General features: G+C 38.3%; 1 protein-coding gene across 4 annotated transcripts in view; it reads right to left on the bottom strand.

The window, feature by feature from the left end:
- Window positions 1–373: 373 nt before the first annotated feature.
- Window positions 374–20,210, bottom strand: part of NUDT4 (nudix hydrolase 4) — a 31,131-nt gene continuing 11,294 nt past the window's right edge. Inside the window, exons 2-6 of one of the 4 annotated variants that reach the window (XR_012830995.1) lie at window positions 16,725–16,835; window positions 8,484–8,528; window positions 5,931–6,018; window positions 3,711–3,970; window positions 374–2,403 (exon numbers count right to left, since the gene is read on the bottom strand). Coding sequence is in view for 2 of the 4 variants with exons in the window: in XM_075708732.1 (XP_075564847.1) it covers window positions 3,768–3,970; window positions 5,931–6,018; window positions 8,484–8,528; window positions 16,725–16,835 (447 nt within the window). In the remaining 2 variants the exon portion in view is untranslated. Of the gene's footprint in view, window positions 3,971–5,930; window positions 6,019–8,483; window positions 8,529–16,724; window positions 16,836–20,210 lie in introns of all 4 variants that reach the window. The other 3 variants (XR_012830994.1, XM_075708732.1, XM_075708748.1) reach the window with 3 other exon arrangements.

The raw sequence follows: 20,210 nt of genomic DNA, 5'->3' as shown, positions 1-20,210 counted from the left end.
ATCTCCTTGGTATGTGCAGCAGTTACGTAGGAGAGCGCCGTACAGTGAGCTCGGGCAGTTGTGTTGGGATGAGCTCTTCAGAGGGCTCTTCCACAGGGCTAGACAAAGCTAGGGTGGCAAGGATGAGACAAGTAGTTTCACCTACTGTTTCTTACTAAGTGTATTTTAGATGGGGTTGAAGGCTTGCATAAACACTTCTTCTGCAGTATTTGCAATGGTATGACTACATAATCCACAGGACTAATTTAGATTTTATTCTGGTATTTCTCAAATATAAAAAGTCAAAATTCTTACATCAATCTTTAAAGAAAATCCATGCAAGCAGGTCAAAATGTTTACAACTTCATTTGCCCCACCCTCCCACCCCCTTCCCTTCAGTTTTTGCTTCACAAACCATGTTGGTAAGTAAACCAAGTGTTTGCCTCTCAGGTTTTTTTCACAGCACATTGTTAACAAACCAATGCTAGGCTAAGTCAGGGGTGCAGTAAGCACCAAGATAAGATTTTTCACTTTAACAGCCTCTCTGCAGTACCTCAGCATTTCTTGCGGTGTTTAAAAGCACATCCATTTCATTTAATTCTGGCTCTATATGACTTTAAACTTTAAGGCTATTTCTATTTGATACCACCATAATCTAACTCATGATAATCTCAAAACCTAACAGCCAGGAAAAGCAGCAGTACAAACTGGACTTTTTGAAAATTGCAGATGACAGCCCATCTCTTCTCTTTCTCCTCTGGAGAACCAAATCTGGATACATTGTATAGAATTTATGGCATGAGAAAAATCCCAAAGCTGCTCTGTATGAAATAGGTTTAGCCCACCTAAATAGAGATGCATGTAAAACCAAAATGCTTCTACATTTAAATTGACAGGTAGTAGAAAAAACTTAAGCCTTCCTGTTCTGATTTTTACACAGACCCTTTCTGTTGAAGTTCAGTGTCAGATTTCATTAGGACTGAAGCCATACTGCTGCCTTACTACAGCTGTTCCTGTAGCATAACTGAAGTGTTTTCAATTTACCTTTACAATTCACAGAACATTTATCTTTAAAAGGGAGTAGAAGTCAAACTAAGCAATAGAGTTTCATTCCGAAGGTTGCATAGAGACTGAAGAGATTTATACAATGAATGCTGTTTAAAAAAACCCCAACCTGTCTAGCACTACTGAACAGCTCAAATGTGTGTGACCAAAAAATAACCAAAATATTTATAGGCAATCAATTCTGCGTTTGTTAGCAACAGCAATACTGTACATTTTTACATTATTATCAAATACATAATTCAAGAGTTACAAAATAAGATCATGCATTACCACTAAATCTCATACAAGCTTGGATTGGTTTCATTCCAAGAATCTGAAACGGAGACAGAAGCATTTTTTTTATGAATAAGAACTCAAACTCTGGATTCTTGTTTTAGCTTTCACAGATTCTATATAATCTTGTTACAAGAAAGCCTGTACAAATTTGCTCAATTTAAAGTGTTAAAATGACTACTGAACAAAAAAAGTGAGCATCAAAGTGATCAAAAAAGGGAGCTAAATGATTCACTCCTTTAAAGGCAGCGTTAGAGCCAGAGGTACCCTTACACACTGTGGGTATGATTTTAACAAAGATTAGACATCCTTCAACACGCTCAACTCCACCTTCTTCTGTTTCACCTGGCAAAACAGTGCTTTTGCTAGACCATTCAGTTTAAAGAAGTGAGCTGAGCAAATGGTGTCCCAATCTGGATTAGGTTCGGCGTAAAGTACACGTACGTTTGCATGCATTACTGAAAAACCAACAGCCCTTCCCCAGCCCGCCACCTGGTGACTGAAAGGCTGGATAAGCTCTTGGCAATGCATCCACCTTCAGGTGCACCCGAACAGAGCTGGGTGTTCTTCCCAGTTCTGGAAGCGACCTGGAATAGGAGATACGGGGATGGAAAGCAGCATCCTACCCAACATTTCAGAAGTCTTCAGCTTTGTGGCTCATGCCTCTTGTCAGTAGTATTTATGCCTCTTCAAAGAGAGCAGCATTAAGAGATCACATCATCTGTCTCCCTAGTTTCACTGCATTTACATATGGCACAAGATTGGTTTTCTAAGGAGTAACTTGTGGCAACAACATTTTTTCCTAAAAAAGTGTAACAGCACAAAAAAGTTTAATTTATAGCAGCATTTTACACAATTTGTGTTAAAAAAGTAGAAGTTAACCATTTGTGTATTGAGTAACAAAAGGTTTAAATTACATTTATTTTCCATTTTACACTCACTATTTACTAGTTGGACTATTTACAAAGGTTCAAATGTTGTGTAAGAGAATGAGCTTTACCCAGAATAAGCTTCACATGTGAGGTCATGGTCTACCTCAACCTCTGTTTTGGCTGGCTATAGAGGAGGTACAGTTGGGTTTAGATCCTAGAAAAAATTCAGAATTAGGATAGTCATATGAATTACATTGTGTTCTTGTAGAAGAAGCCATACACACACACATACACAGAGAGAGAGTAATCCTATGGTAAAAAGATTAAGACCGACAGTGGATTTAGTTTTCATCTTTTTGGCTGAAAAAGAGGACAAAATAATTAAGAACAGGGAAGTTGGCAGCTGTACCTCATTTATTCTGACTAAGTTTTTATCAAGAGGCCAGCTTTTAATTCAAGAAGCTATAGCAATCAATGGTAAAACAGTAAAACCAAAGTATTTGAGAATTAACTTAAAATTGGGGCTTTCATCACACCTTCTGAATAAGACAAAGGAATATCATTTCTCCACTAGTGTAAGTATCAACCCACCTGCCTCCAAGCCCAGGAGGTACCGCTACTGGCTCCTGCTGGGCAAGACACTTCAACACATGCTTGCTAACTGACAGCTCTCTAACCTAAGGGTGCCCCTTGGGTAAGTCTTACTTTCCTCTAAACGTTTTTAAATTACGACAGACTGCAGGAACACTACATAAGATGCTTCTCATTGAAGATTCAAAGTTTTTGGAACCTGAAGTGTAATTACACCATGAACAAAACATGTATCAAAATACTAAAAGGACAAAAAGTGGGGGAAGAGGGATCTACAATGCTTTTCATGTAAGTCTTCTGAAAGTTCATCAGCTGACCAAGTGAGGAAACAAAAGTATAGGGGATAGTTTTGGTAGTTGCAAGACAAGGTTATTGTTCTTGCTTTAGTTATACATTACATGAAGATTGCATAGGACAAGGCAACCTTTTGGATAACTGAGGCAAGCAGTGCTTAGTGTTGGTATCCTTTGCTCTCGACAGGCTGAATGTGGTTTAGTGCTTTACTGTAGTCACACTTGCGCTTCTCTGCCTTCAACACACCCATTTACCCAAATACTGCCACCTTACTATCTTAGCGCTTCATCTGTGGATACCAAGTAAGAGTTTAGTATAAGACTATTTGCTCAAGCTTTTTTCTAAGCAAGTACTCTTGCGGAACTACTGACTAAAACTTGACAAGTCTTAAATAAGCTGAACACCACTGAGATGCATATTTTATTTTAGCAGATATGGAAATTTATATACTCAAGTTTCTTTCTTTTTTTTTTTAAAATGGCCTATTAAGGCATCTTAAAAAAAAATCCATATATGGCTTTGGTTTGCTGAAATACTATTTTACATTGTTAAAAAGGAAAAACATGTTCAAATAAATTTGACATTATGACACATTCACATATTTTACTTAGAATTGACAGTTATACAGATGCCTACACGTGATCACAGATGTCTCCCCTTGTGATGGCATGAATAAAAAGGTAATCCAAATGTTTATCTCACAGTAGAGGGCAACCCAGAAGTCTGTGCAGAAGTGACATATAAGGAGTTATTATCTGGAAGAGGGGGGACCACAGAGTTTCCATTAGTGGGTGAACAGCTCAGTTTCAGTTTTTCCAAGTACTCTGCATGAACAGGCTTGTGACACTGAAGGACCTTGATGGCATCTTCTACTTTAAACCATTCTCTTTTCCTTCCTGAATGAGTACAATCCACAAAAACAGAGTTACAAATTTGTAACAGCACCATTTGTGGCTATCTGATCATTCACTTTTTCTCATTTCTTTTACTTTAGAAGTTCGAGTTGTCAAGCAAAAGACAGAGAGTGAAAAGACCTTGAAAGAACTGATGAACACAAGAGATTCACTCAAGCTTACTGAAATGCAGTTCATAATAAAGCTTTTCAGATAACTGTCTTGAAGCAGATACTGGGCAGAAGCTCATACGACTCTTCATATGCTCCAAAAGCCACATCTAGTCCTTACAGAAAAGGTTATTATTATTTGAAGGACTTCATACTGCCTTCCCACATTGTCATACCTAGCAGAAAACCAAGCTGCAGAATGAACATGCATGCATGAAGTTACAGAAAAAGGAGGCTTGGTCTGATTTAGAAAGCAGCGTTCCATACTCAAAACATATCTCTGTATGGAGTTACTGAGGTTAGCCGTAAGTTTTGAAAAATAATATATCTTATACCAGAGATACGTTTAGATAAGTTCTAAGACTTATCTTAGTGAGACAGTTCTAGGACCATCTTTCTTATGCAAGTCAGTCCTTTAAAATTAGAGGCCTCTGAAAATACTTACAGACAAGGTCAAGGACAGTATTGTTAAAAGTGGGATTAATTGTATTTTTCATTTGGTTTTACAGTGTTACAGGTACTACGCTTGAACATCTGCATGCTTAAGACATCTATAAACTGCTTGTTTAAGACCAAGGTATGTGCCTCCCCCCCCACCCCAGGACTGTCCACCCAGCTAGCATCCCACTGCCAGCAGCGCTCTCCAGAAGGAAGCCGGCAGTAGCCCCAGGGCTGGATGCTCCCCTCTACCCCGCAGCTTGGCACTAAGCAGGAGCAGACCAGTACTGTCCTCACGCGCCCTGTGCGGTTCCAGGTACAAAAAAACCCCTCCAAACAATCCCACCCCGCCAATATTGGTCCTCTTAAGTAATGGACCACTGATCAGTGTTGCTACACAGGGAACCGGACATACAATTAAGAGGGTGCACTCCCCACAACTCGATAGTATCAGAAACAAAACATTCTCTCTCCACCTGAAAAAAACTGAGCACAGTTTTGAAACTACCCTTACAGTTACATGCCATTTACTGACAGATCAATAGTGCTACGTTTAAGAACGTTAACGCTCCTAAAGCGCCACCCCCTGAAAAGGGCAAAGCATAACCAGTCAAGGTAGGATGTAATTTTTTTATACCAATTTTTAGTTAACTAAAACTTCAGCTGGACAAATACACTGAATGAACTAAGCTTTTTTTTTTTTTTTTTTTTTTTTAAACTTAAGGACAAAACCAGTTGATGTTTACCTAATTAAATTCAAAGTGGAAAATCCATACATCACCACAAAGGATGTTAATGTAACTAAACTGCATGACAGGTATCTGCATGACATAGATGTATATATAGGAATAAACACCTCTTAAGGTCAGCACTATCACTGCTGAAAAATTAGGCTAAGGTGAAAGTAAATACTAGTGATTTTTTTCCCCCAGGAGAATCAGGAGAAAAAGAACCTCATCAAAACTTTCCAAACTTTTTTTTTTCCAAATACACTTTCAAAAACACCCTAGAGTAACAGACAGCAAAACATTCTACTTTTTAAGGAAAAAAGAATTGGTCAGTATAATATTTGGCTTTAAAAAAAAAAGTTAAGATCTATATCAGCAACTAATAATGAAATTTATTCCATTGTAATACTTAGAATACCCGAACATAAGAGTAACACAGTATGTTGGAAGCAACCCCAGTTATAAGTGTACGAAAGTGTGGAAGAACAGCATCACAATTTCCAGTAATTTCAGTTCATAGAACAGAATTAGTATTCCTCCCAGGATTATATGAATTGTTTCAAGAAATGAAAGAAGTTTGCTTAATACATTTTAAGTATAGTACATGAGGGCAGAAAATAGGTTTACCTATATTAACTGAATCCTCCCAGTCTTCCAGTATTTCCGTCACAGTAAGAACATAAACGTATGTCCTATGCTTCCGATCCTGGTTCTGCTTGAATATTAGAAGTAGACGTTTTAATTCTCAGCAAAAAATAATTTACAGACTTACCACAACTATAAGATTAGAAATTACTTACCTCTGAAGGATACTTGCCAGCAAGACCTGGCTTTTATTTTCATTAAATAAACATCTGTACTGAGCAGGCCCAAAAGGATGGGAAAAATGAAGTTTTATTTGAAAAGACAGCTATTCTCTTTTACTAGGCTGGGGGGGGGGGGGGGGTGGAACGGACGGACACACAGATGACCAACAAACCACACACCAAAAACCCAAAACAAAGCAAATTTGAAGATCATGAAGTTGGGACCAAACTATGTTCTCGGTCATCCATTTTAATATTAGCAGTTGTCCACTAGTACTGCCCATTACTTATCTTTTACGTATGTTACAAGTTACCACAGTAGAGCGCATTTGCTAAAACTGTTTCCACAACTCATGTTCGTAGATGAAAGGTTATTCAAAAAACCTTTGCAAGATGGAACCCACTGCATCATGTGGCCAGATCATCTATGCAATGCTGGCTATAAAGTTTCACTCAGTAAGTGAGACAAATTAAATAGCCTATGTTTGCAATCATGACAAATGCAAAAATCATTACCATCTGTTCACTTGATGGGTTTGCCATGTTCGCAGCACTAACCACCTATTTAAAAAGCACACACTTTTTGAACAAGGCAAGTCAAATACAGAGACGGACGGAGGTAGTCTGCTCAGGGCAGGGTCGCTATGCCGCAGCCAGTCCACGTGAGGTCTGTGTAGACACTACTCCCTGCTAGCTCCAAAGCAGGCTAGCGGCACGCTGTTGAAGGTGCTGCCCGACTAATCAAACCATGCTGCCCCTTGGAAAAGAACTGAGCTCCTAGAAAACCCAGGACCATCTACAATTACAACTATATTAAGAACCAAGAGATGCTATGCCCTAGCTCCCCTTACAGATGGTTTTATCCTTGTGCCAATAACCCCTCCTACTTAACTCTGTTTCACTACAAGCTTAATATAGTTTTAAACTGTTGTGCTTTACTAGGAAACAGAAGTACTCCAAGACAGTTCTTTGTCAATATCACTATTAAATGGAGTAAATACATCTGTAACATGTACCCCTTCTGGCTGTAGTTCTAGAATACGAGGACTCAGCAGCAGTATAATTTCCATCTTCTCTTAGTTCCATCCCCAGGTCGCAACGTGTGGCCCCCTCAATGGTATTAACAAGTGTTTGTGGGGCCGTGTTGTGAAACTGAAGTAGGGCCTTGATTTGAGTTAGAAGTAACCTAGGAAAGTGCCACTCAACACAGATTTTTTTTATCTCCTCTGTCTAGATGGTGGTAGATGGCTTGAGAAGAACATACAGCTGAATTACCAAAGAATCATCATCCCCTGCAGCCCCTGTTTTAAGGCAACAAGATGATAGGTATCCCATCTTTTTTTTGTCTGAGCTGGGAAATACAGAATACTCCTGTAGACTAACCAGCCGAGTTAAAACACAAGTTTTTAATGTGTAGGACCATCCAGGTGCATCATAAACCCAAAACAAATCAGAAAAAGAGTGAGTGCTACTGACTACACACAGGAACTCTAATTTTGTCATGGTTTCCATACTTCACAATGGGAACACCTTTAGCACTGTATCAACTAGTCATACACGACTAAGAAGTATTTCACACAGGAAATCCCTATCAGGAATACACTGCCTCTGAAAGTTGGTTTTATAATTAAGCTGTGAAGATTCATACCTAACTGCTAGACTAAGGGACTTCCACTCTCACCCATCATACAGCACAACATAATAACACTGGATGTATTACGATCTGAAGACTCACACCTACATTTCTACAGTCTACTCCTGTCTGGAACCTAAGCAGAAGTGGGCAATGCCAACACTAAAACAGAGTTACATCTAGCATGCATCCTTGTGCTGTCACAGTAGTTCAGAGTCTGATGTTTACACTACGAAATACAAGTTTTGAACTACATAGTATTGCTAAAGGCTATGTTTATCTGTTATCCCAAGCCTGCTTAGTGATTCAAAGCCATAATGAGATACTTCATATACAGACCTATCAATTTAGGTGTTTGACAAGTTACTTCAGCAAAATCTAATCAGAGAGGAAAAGTCAAAATAGGGCCCCCCAAAAGGCATGTGTGATATTTCAGAAATTCTAGATCTATCAATGTTGGTTTCACTTTTTTTTTTTTAATTCTAGCTGTTGTCCAGGTACTAATTTAATCTTTCCAGGAAAGTTCCAAGTACTTTGAAATCTTCCTATTCAAATCTTCACACATCATGTAACAACTAAAGGAAATCACCTGTCTAATGTAGCATTTCCAGTAGCATTGCAAAATTATAGGTAGCTAATACTTAAGAAGTGAAGTCTGATGTTGTAGTTTATCAACTCTCACAAAAAAAAAAACCCAACAAAAATGAACATTGGTTTTAAAAGGTAAAAGAAATATCTCACCTCAAATATCCCAAGCAGTCTGCCTAGCTTTCCCTTTACTCCAGCCTACAAAACAAACAGAAGAAGTGTTAACGTGCTTTTTAACTTCAAAACCTAAAATATCAGTACCAGCCTCCTACATCAGCATACTCCTCCTTATTAGGGTTACTTAAGCAAGTGTTTTGACATGAGTTTTAATTAGACAGTGCTGCATTGCTTCTGGAGTTTCTAGTTTTAGAGTACTTAAGAGTATTAGAGCACAAAAGGTTGTTGTCCTAATGAGTAGATCAAAGAAAGCATAAATCATTCAGGTTTTCCATCCAGACCAAAATACTGGTTTACTTCCCATGTTCTTTGTGTACTGTATTTCATTAAAGAGACAAATGACATCAAATACTGAAATAATCCGAGGAAGTAGATAGGACAAGAGATAATTTAAAGTAGTATAATAAATCTAGAGAAGGAATCATTAAAACTCCATTGCTATTTTACACAGAAACTTAAGTCCAAGTCTTCAAAACACAACAACAAATTAAACTGTAGGTTACTGGGTGGATCTTGCAGCATGACTTCATGTACACTAGTTTTCATATAAAAGTGTAGCTTTTGGCATGTAAACTTAAAACCAAATTTACATCCCCAATTCTCTACAGTTTTTAATTCTTTTTCTAGTTAGTAATGTTACAAAGGGCTTTAAATTCAGAATTTTACTCCAACTTCTTAAAACAACCCCTGTATGTATCAGCCTGTGCTTAGTAATTTTTATCAATACAGTTAAGGTGGTCATTATATTCTAACAAGACTCTGGGGTTTGTTTTTCCAAAAGTAATATATAATGCCTCTTCCAACAGAAGTAGTTTACGATCATCCATTTATTCTAAACAAATCTCAGTCCATATGCCCGAGACATAAAAGCATATGTAGTCTACTGGTAGACAAAGCCATATTTAGGTTTTTTTCATCTTCTTGTATAACCGATATTTAAAATAGGGCTTCTCAGTGTTCTCAGCTTCTCAGTGACATTTTCTAGCCTTCAGTCTTTGTTTCCAGCTTTAACCAAAGAAAGTTACTGATGTCTTATGTCTTTTTATAAAGGACCATATGGATCTTAATTACATTTTAATGTGCAACTCTGACAGACAACTGGGCAGGCTTTAGCAATAAGTCTAATCAAGATCTTACAAGTGAATGTTTTGTGTGTGTGTCTTTTTAAAAAAAGCAGATGGCTGGTGTTATTTATTAGGCAGTTTTGATGAAGGAAGTCTGATCGCAGCCCAGGCAACTCAACAAGCATTTTGCTTATTTAGAGCAAGAGCTAGACCTAAAGTTAATGCAAAACCACATACAATATTCTTCTGGTTGTCTGCTGTGATGACAGAGATACCTGTTAGAGCTCATGAAGCTGAAATACATAACTGGACCTGCTGGATAAGTGATTAGGCAGCACATTAATTATGAAAGTAACAGAGCTTATTTTGGTCTGAAAGGGTCAGCTATGCCACAACAGGCACTAAAGACTGCTTTACATTGGGTAATGAAAAAGCATTTATTAGTCTAAAGGAACACATGCTGAATAAATGTTTAAGTTTTACTCATCAGTCCCGATTTCCTTAACATTACAGTATCTTTTAAAGACAGACAAGCAGATCCTAAAAGGCTACAAGCTTATGCTGCTGTTCCCAATTTTTGCCTTTCTTCTCATGCAGCACTATCTAGGAATCACTGTATCCTTTAAGATTTCTACTTTGTGACAAACTGAACAACTAAAAAAGGCAATTTCCCATCATCCTATTCCATCAAAAATAACAACATGAATCTGTGGGATTAGTCTCTTTTTAATACATCAGGTGTGCAAGTGTGCAGTTTTAGCTGCACAAGTTTTGTAATTTCTTCAGTTCTTCCCTAAAGTTGCAGCAAAGAACAAGGTTATTTAATATCCTTAAAGATATGGCTTAATAGCATGACAGAGAGCCCAGTACAGACTCTGCAGGTTTCTCAAACATTAAGAAAAGCTCTTCCAAGTACCAAGGAACTGCTCTAAAGGGGACTATGCTCCACCAGAGGGAGGAAAAAAATTACTCCCCCTCACCCCAAACCCAAACAGCTGCCCACCACCCAAACCCCAACCAACATGCCCCCTAAGCCAAAAAACTTTCAAGATTTTATAACTCTTTAAAAAGTCTTAGCCAAGGCCTTATTTACATTACAGATATTTCTTAAAGGCAGGTCTATGGCAACAGGACTGTTGAAAGACAAAGAAACTCACCATCAATAGATGCAGGAGGGCTTCTCTGAACTGCTAAGTGGGAGTCTGACAATTTACTGATACCCAACACACAGCACAAAGACCACAACCAGGTAAGTTTACCAGTACTGAATAGCTTTCATCGAGAAGTTTTTTCAACTTATTAGTAGCCCATAGTCCCAATGTGAATTTATCATCAATGTTACTCTAAGTAGAATTTACTTAACAGCTTCTCTGTTGTCCCTCCAAGCAAATCAGTGGTTTAAACAAATACTCTTAGCTGAGTAATTCTGAATGAAACAATTAGAAGCACTCCATTACATTAAGTGTAAAATTTCCCCAAAGCTTATAGTGAAGCTTTTGTGTAACCAGATGTTGCTATGTAAATGTGATTACTGTCACTGATGTCTAGTTACTCTCTATGCAAACATATGCGCTTCCAAAATGCAGCATCATTCCTGCAGACAGTAGCATCTTTTGAAAACCTCTATACCCAAAAGTATAAAAAGGTGGTAATTGGAGTCTCATGATTTTTCTCTGAAAGTAATATATTCAACTGAATCATCTTCATAGTTTAAGAAGTACCATCAACTTGACAGTGATTTAAGTGCTTTTGCTAACAAAAATATTTCCTCCAAGTTCTTATCAATGTAGTTCCTTCAAAATGTGTCAAAATTAAGTGCTAGAGGACCAAGAAATGCTTCGGCTTTTTCCCAGAAAGTCAAATAAAGTTCCCACTTTCCCAATTGTAAACTTCTAATCCAACACACTGGTTAAGTTCTAGACTTTGAACCATTTTGTCTCTAATAAAAATATCTTTCTTCCTTTGGCCTTTATGTACCCACGGCTGTTAAAATACAGTTCTTTAAGTAAACAGAATCCTATAGGCTACCATAAGTGTGTAAAACAGGCTTTTCTTCCAAACTTTAGACTGAAAAAACGAGCATTTCTTTTGACAGACAAGCTGTTGAATTAAGTGCTACACCCCCCCACCCAGAATGATTCCCTAAGGAAGTCTATGAGTAGTTTGTAGATAAGGTCTCAAATCTGAATTTATGCATATATTTTAGTATTAGTCTAAATCCAACCACAAAAGGGAAAACTGTCCACTGCATAATCTTTCTGGCCTGGAGGTCATCCACTGTTGGCAGCTCCAGGCATACTGCAATCTCGATGTGCAGTCAGACTTGCCTTTTGTTTCCTGTAGGTGGAGCAAGAGTCATGCTGCAGTTTAATTTTTAGGCTAACAGTCTACCAGGGCAGAAAGTTGCTTAAAATCTGAAAGATTTGAGTTATTTTTAACTGTGGGATCTGTTGGATAGTACTTTAATGGCTACACTCCTGAAGGCAGAGTGCAAGACTATTCCTGCCCTTTCTTGCATACTCTTATAAAACCCAAAGGGTTTCACTGTACCTGCCTCAATCTTTCAGCTGAAAGGGTGTTGTATTGATTTATTTTTTAAAATTATCTACCTGGTCCTAGTCTGTAACACTCAATCATTTTTCAAATATTAGACGCTCACTGGAGCAGATTCCTCTATTTCCTACGAGAGGTCTTAGGTAATATTACTGCCATTTTCACTGTTGCAGCAGATTAACCTTCAGGATCAGCCTCTTCTTCTCAGAAGCTATATTCACAAAGGTCTGGGAGGAATTGCATATTTTTTGGTAGGCATTTCAATATACTACTAAGCACAAACAAGCAACAGTCTCAGTTTTTGGTGACATGGAGGAAGAAAAGGGAGTGGGAGGGTGCTCCTTCTATTTAAGAGGCTGGACATCATCGGCTTGCCACCCTTATTATTTGTGTCACACTTCTCTTCAAACACCGTATGTGCAAACAACTTTTATTTCCATCTTTCATGCTACCCAATTAAAGACAAAGCTCCAAATTCATTAACAGAGTAGCTCCTCATTTAGACGAGGTTTAATACCTTTCCGGGATTGCTTTATACTGTAACTTCATTTTGGTATTCTACTTTCAGGTTTGTAAAAACTGGTTGTACCCAATGGACTTGCCAGGTTATCTTAATTACTGTAACCTATGAAATGGCAGACAAATGAAATTCATACAAAACATTTAGTAGAGGTAAAACCCCAAATCACTAACATGAACAGAACTTAAGGATAAGTCATGCACACAGGCAGACTATGGAACAACTGCAGTGCATATAGATTTGACTACAAAGATCTTTGCTTGCATTTTAAAACAAAGATTTAAAATACACTACTGTTGGTGGGGAAGTGAGGGATATTTAGAGCCAGTGGGCTATCATATTGTGAACTATTAGCACTCCTACTATTAATAAATGACATTATAACTCTCACTACCAATTTCTCCTTTTTACAAATTAATGGAAACCAATGCTTAGTTTGTGCATGACCCAATACTGAAGAAACACAGTTCAAACCAGTGCCACAGTGTACCTCCTTTGAAGTTTATTCATTCACAAAACTCTTAACAGTTCACTTCACTGTACTGTAACCAGCTTGCCAGGTGACATTGACCTTAGTATAAAAATAGAAAGGACATCCATCTCTAGAAAGGTTAGTATGAATTTCCATGGCTCAAGTCTGAATACCACTCTTGACTTTTCTTTAAAAATGGTGCTTTGCAGTGTCACGGCAGCACACAAGATTCAGCCTGTAGCTTAAGAATATTTTACTTTAAGGCATGAGCTTTTAACGTTCATCAGCTACACAAGCTATCAAACCCCAGAAACTCTGAAGCTGTATAATAAGTGTCACCAAATGATTTTTGGTTATTAAAGCTCCTAGCCTTTGAAAAATCTTTATGCATTTGCAAGCACAGCTCAGAGCTGAACAAGGCTGACAGTTTGTGTCTTACTCCAGAACATCATTTACAAAAAAAAAAAAACCAACAAAAAACCAAGCATAGCCACTGTAGTAACAGTGAGTGAAAACTGGTTTAACTTCTGAGCAAAATGCCCCTGTGCTAGCACCACCTGAGCTTTGTATTTGCTGGGTTCTCTACCTTTAGAAACAGTTTCTCTCATGGTATATAAACACTGATAATGTTGGCATTTTGAATCATTTACAACATTCAGCTTTTCTATCATGAAGCCTCTTACTGAAATTTTGATGACAACACATATATTCTAAGCAGCTACAGAACAGCTTACCATACAATACGCTGAAAGGTAATCAAAGCATTTGCCTAAATTACGTTTACATGTAGCTGGTTTTAAGATTCACTTTGTGTGATAGCACTTGAAAAAACACGATCAAAAGAGACCTCTGTGTATGAGTGTATGAGGCTGGCCTCTGTCTTCAGGATTCAAAACAGCCTAGGGTTGCTGAGTACTGCAATTCTTGACCAGAACCACCATAATGTATGGGAAAGCCTTTTGCTTTGCCCTGAGAAAGAAATGAGGGCAAGAATGAAACTGAGCTGTGGAAGGACTGCTTCACATCGTAACAGCAGGTGCTCCTATCTATTTTTCACTTTCTGATTTGCTCTTTTTTTTTTTTTTGGTGCCTGCTGATGTGAAAGCATATCCAAAGGAAAAAAGATCATTCAGAAGTAACTAACATTTTGGTACCTGTATGAACCAGAGAAGTTCACAGTGTCTCGGCAGTGTGCACGCTCTGACTGGGCTTTTACATTAACAGAGAAATTTGTACAAAGTTTATAATATATGATGTATCATCCAGTACTATTCTACACCCATTCCTTAGCTATCCCAGCTTCACCTTCTCCAACACTCATGGCCCATGCACTGCACCCACTATAGAAATTTGCAAGCAGAGCTCCAGCAAAGCCAGGACTTGGAAGTGTCCCTCAGAATATTCTCAGGGCAGAACCATATGTAGTAGAAAACTAGTTATCAGCCCCCAGGTCACAACTTCTCTCACTGCTATACTACTTTGCTACAAAGTCAGCCCGAGAGCTTTCTATGTAGCACTGCATTCCCTGCAAGCTGGGAAGCCAGACCACTCGGGCAGCTTTCAATAGTTGGTCAAACCCCCACAGCAACTTTGATAACATGCTAACTGCAGACAGGTCCCTTTTCAAGATCATAGAATAGAATCATAGAATTGTTTAGGTTGGAAAAGACCTTTAAGATCATCCAGTCCAACCATTAACCTACACTACCAAGTCTACTCTAAGCCAATCAAGGGTAGACTAGACTAAACCATGTCCTGAAGTGCCACATCTACCCGTTTTTTGAACACTTCCAGGGATGGTGACTCCACCACCTCTCTGAGCAGCCTGTTCCAATTCTTGACCACCCTTTCCGTAAAGAAATTTTTCCTAATTTCCAACCTAAACCTCCCCTGGCACAGCTTGAGCCCATTTCCTCTCGTCCTAAGATGATCCATTCTTCACCACCAAAGAAAAAAACCAAACATGACTACAGTTCAGTTAGCTCTAGTTTGACATGGAGATGAGATTTTACTATCCCTCATCATGGACTGTGCCTCAGGTCTGATCAGCGAGTAAAACTACCAGTGTCCACGAGAACACTGAACCAGTGGTCCTGTGCTTTTTAATCCCACCCATCAACTCGTGACAGTGGGAAGTGCCAGGCCTTTCCCCAGAGGTGCTACTCCTGCCTAGAAGCCTAAATCTTTGGTGAGTCATTCCTAGAATCCTAAATCTTTGCTCCTTTCAAATGGACTAATTTGTGGCTGCCTCCTTTACTTTTACAAATACACAAGCACTTATTGAGTGTCTTGTGCAGCTCGAAATTGGCTCCCCCAGCAAAACTGGACACAGACAGAAAGTCTGGAATAACTTTGCATCAGTGAGGCTTATTTATGCTTGAACCTTGCCCAAAAGCTGCTAAGAGCATTGAATACTGAACTAGGCTGTTCCCCATGTAAGAGGGGAGGAGGGTCACTGAATCACAGTTCACAGAAGATCTCATTTTGATTCCAAATAAGCAGCAGTTGGTGCAAGTTGCATTTACATCAAGTTCCCAAGCCTCTACAACCCAGCAGAACCAGCCTTAAGGGTAAGCAAGCTAAACCACTAGATAGCACAGCTAATATAAAGATCATTATGCATACTAATTAGCAACAATATTAGTGTGTTTTGTGAATAGTAGTAGTCAAACCGGGATGAGAAAACTGTTTAAGACTAGCAGAAATCCTGTAGTTCACTCATGTGCCAGGATGCATCCACTTTCTGCAAAACCTTATACCTTCTATTTAAGAAGTACCATATAAATAATTAAGAGTTGATCTCTGGTCACTTATGCATTGCATAATTTCTAGTGAAATCAAGTGACTGATTTTTATTGAAGTTTTATTTGGCTTACAGCTCTGGCTGGTAGATATTCAAGTAACATTTAATATTTTAACAGTTTGCCTAGGAAAAATAAATTGCAAGTTAAAAAAAAGAATTTTGAATTTGAAATTTAAGTACTATACTAGAGTGGGAAACTGCATTAAAATTCATCAAGACTTAAAGCTCCATTTTACCTACAGGTAGGGGCAGAGATAGGAAGGCAGACTATACCTATGGTGCTTTCTTTATAGATAAACAGCCTTAAACGTACTTAACAAGGCTTTTCTATTGTTGAATTCTCAACTGCTCAGATACATCAGTTTCTAATCCGTTTAGTTTGGAATCTCCTCAAAGGTCTGTTTATTTCTCTTTCTTATGTAGCTACACATTAATAGTTAGTTCACCTTCAGTCTGTTCTAGAAGCACTGCGAGTCAAACATTCTCTGCACAAACAAAGAAATGCTACACTACTATAATATGTCATTTGGCATAAAGTCACAGTTCCACTTCCAGTAAGTGTTTATAAAAGCAGACAGAAATTTAGCTATGAAATGAAAGCGTGCTGGGAAGCAAGCTAATTAGTTCACCTCACCACACCATACCCCAGTTCTAACACACAGAACTGCAGTTCTTTGAATTTCACAACCACAGAAGTCTCAGTCAAATCCTGGATCAAGGAGGTGGAGTTCCCTCTTTCCTCCATTCCCATCTGAAGATAGCAGCAGCAGAAAGAAGCTGGACTTTTTTGTTTTGTTTTTGTTACCTCTTCATACACCTCTCTGACGGCTGCTCCACCTGGCTCTTCTTCTGGTTCCATTCCTCCACCCGGTACGATCCACTGATCTGGGTATCGGCTACTGCTTACCAACAGCACCTATAAATAATTGCAAATGACTGTTAAATATAGCTCACAAGTCAAGAATCTTGGTAGTATCTACTTTTTCATCAATGCACTTATTCACCTAGTCAGATGGATTACAAACTTCAGAAATGAAGCATAATAGGCAACCAGGAGTTTTAAGAAGTGGGGAAAGAAAAAAAAAAAAAAAAAGGTGAAATTATTAACATCCAGTCTTTTTTAATACCACTAAGTCAAGACAACGTCACTGTAATCTCCTTGCACAAGTACTTTCATCAGATGCTTAGACACAATGTGAAAAACACAATACAATATGCACAGGAATGCAGATGTACAACAAAAATCTAATAACAATATTCTCCAATACTGAGTAAGTCTTAGGGTCATATAGATGGTAAAGTGTGAAAATTAAGACATTTTCGTCATACAGAAGTTAAACTAATTCTTCTGGAATGGCACCTTTTGGCTAAAGAACTGGACTTCTGAAAATATTTCTGATTTTTAGTCTTAGACAAGCTTCTCTTCAGTTACTGAAGTGTTATGTTAGCATGGCATGCTTACAATATTGCATAACTAAATTATAAGGAGAGTACTTCATTGGCCCTTGTCCAATTTGGTTTCTTCTAACATTTCTGTACGAGGAAAAACTGCAACAGATTGAATTGTGAATGTTTTCTAAATTTAGGAACAATTTTTTCCAAGACATTTTAATTTCACTTAATTTGACTCTGTAACCTAGTCATATAATGAATATATATCAATTTAAAACCCACTGTCTATAGGACCTGTCCTTCATAATATTCAAAACTGAGAGGATTTTAGCCACCTGTCCAACAAACTAGGATGCCCACATTTAAAGTAATTTGCAGCAGAAGTTGATGAAAATAAGACCTTGATTCAGGACCACATGGAAATAAACAGTTTAACTTGTATTGGAGACATGTCCTGATTAGTAAGACACACTCCATCATCTGTGTAGTAACATGCTTCATATTCTAGCAATACTTAACATAAGCCCTACCCTGAAGTCAAAAGACAACTGTGGTGAGCAAAGGGACAGGGTCAGTGTGCAAATCTTTAAAAGCAATTAAAAGACTAGCCACAAGAACCTCAGTCTAAAGGTTGAAGTGTTGAGTGGTGCCAGATGACTGAAGCGACAGTCCAGTCCTCACCAACTACCTTTATGGCCTTTAAACTCATCTCCTGTTGGATTAAGTAAGAAAATGATTCCCTGATGAGGGCAACGAGGAAATGCTTATCACTTATACTACGCCCCTTTTGCACTCATGGAAATATGGTGTACGTTCACCTACAGGAACTGGGGAGCATAATTAAGATGACTGCATGCCTTTGCGAATGCAACAACACGTGTGCATACTGAGGTGCACCTAGAAAAGCCTTATCTGACAGATATTTTCTTCCTGTAATGTTTATTAGCAGTCAAGATTTGTCTTACTCTGAAGGGTTCTCCACTGTACTAATTTCCCCAAAATTTTTCCTACGCTAAATGAGGAACACAGCAGAGACCTCATTTAGTACAGAGTCATTCTTAGCATCTGATCTAAATGTTCACATTGTCAGTCAACTCAAATATTTTATTCAGCTATCTAAAAACCTAGCAATAGTCAGCAAAGGCAACAAGGTTAGACACAAATGTGTCTCAACTTGATCTGCACAACCAAAGGTTTTAGTTTCCTAGGATTCTTTTATATTAACAAAAGATTCCCAGAGGGTACACAGCTCTACTAAATGTAGGTTTAGAAAGTTTTTGAACATGTAGGTGGAGCATCAATATCACTACAAAAGAACCACCATGTCGGCAATGCTTGAAAAGCAGTTGTAAAAATCAAGTTATGAATTCACTTGTGGGATTCCAGACATAAGCATTACACATTATTTTCTGCTGATGAAACCAGCACTCACTGCAGTCATGTGGAAGCTAGCAACAATGATGAACAAAAGGATGATTATATCACATTAAATCATTCCCAGCTTGGTAGAATGGTTTTAATCAGCATTCATTGTTTAGTTAAGGCTAGACATAAAATTCTTAATTACTATTAAGGGATAAATCAGGTTGCTGTTTCTGGCAGTGTAGCATAAAGGCAGGAATTTTTTATGCCTTTATACATAGCAGTCAACTACTGCTAACCTGATCAATAGTCTATTGAGCTAGGTTTGTATATTAGCTTTAAATTACCCTTCTAAAAAGCAGAAACAAATACATCTAGCAAGCAATCAACATTAAAATACATCAGCGCTGGTGGATAGGCTTTACAGCTATACATACAATAAAGTCCTCAGCGTTACAGCCTGGGAGTTCATTTTGGCAGCAATCCAAGTCTGCACTAACCCTGGAACTGAAGCATTTTCTCAAGCATCTTTCTCTCTATGCTTTATTCTCTTGTGATCCCACTGCTTTTACAGTCTGAATCCAAAGGGACCACACTAAGGTATATCCCCGAGACCTTCAGATGCACAATTTTTTCCACCCAGTAACATTAACATTTGCCACTTGGGCATGAGGCAGCCATCCTGCAGTATGCTAGCGAAAATGTACTCGGTGGTAATCAATTTCTACAAAGGCCAAGAGCTGATAGCTAGCAATTACAAGATTGTGCGGTAAGGCTGAAAGGCACTCCACATAGATTCCTTCAGTTATGGTAGCAAGCAATCTTGCACTCACTTGCACGTTTTTGGTTTTGGTGTGTTGTTTTTTTTTCCATGTAATGGATGTAGTTTTCAGGTGTTTCCATCTGTAAGTGGCCAGAAAACACATTCCACAGTACCTGAATGACTAGGCTGTAAATAGAAGATCACTTAAAAAAGACGACACCAAAAAGCTGTGGTTGGTTGACAATGCACTTATCACATGCCAAAAGAGGTGCAAAATCAGCAGCAAAAAGCCGGCAATTCATCTTCCCTTAATATAAGATAAGCAAACCAGGAGAATAGAGATCTAGGTCTCCTGGACATCCAGTCGTTCCTGAGGAGGTTCATGTTCACACAGATTACAGTAGTCTACTAAAAAACAAGACTGCAGAATCTCACACACCTACATTTTTTCTGGCCTATGCACACCAAATTTCACATCGTAACCTCATTAGGTTCAGAAGAAAACAACAAAAGTACTTCTTACGCAGAGAAATCTGTATCCCATATGCCTGAATGCAGAGAAAGAAATGAGATTGCTAGCCATCACTGCCTTTCTCATGTCTCTGATAAAGCCTTACTGTTGATGACTCTTGTTCAAAAGATTTCCAAAGTGCAGAGTAATGGCATCAAATCTGCTTGCCTAGTTATACTGTCAAGTTTATCTTACTCCAAAGACTAAGGTAAAGGTATTATTTTCCACAATGCTGCCAAGTGAGGAAGTAAAGCTGCAAAATT

Source organism: Pelecanus crispus, chromosome 1 (assembly GCF_030463565.1).
Source record: "Pelecanus crispus isolate bPelCri1 chromosome 1, bPelCri1.pri, whole genome shotgun sequence".
In the NCBI taxonomy this organism is placed as follows: Eukaryota; Metazoa; Chordata; class Aves; order Pelecaniformes; family Pelecanidae; genus Pelecanus; species Pelecanus crispus.
This window is presented reverse-complemented; position numbering and strand designations above follow the sequence as displayed.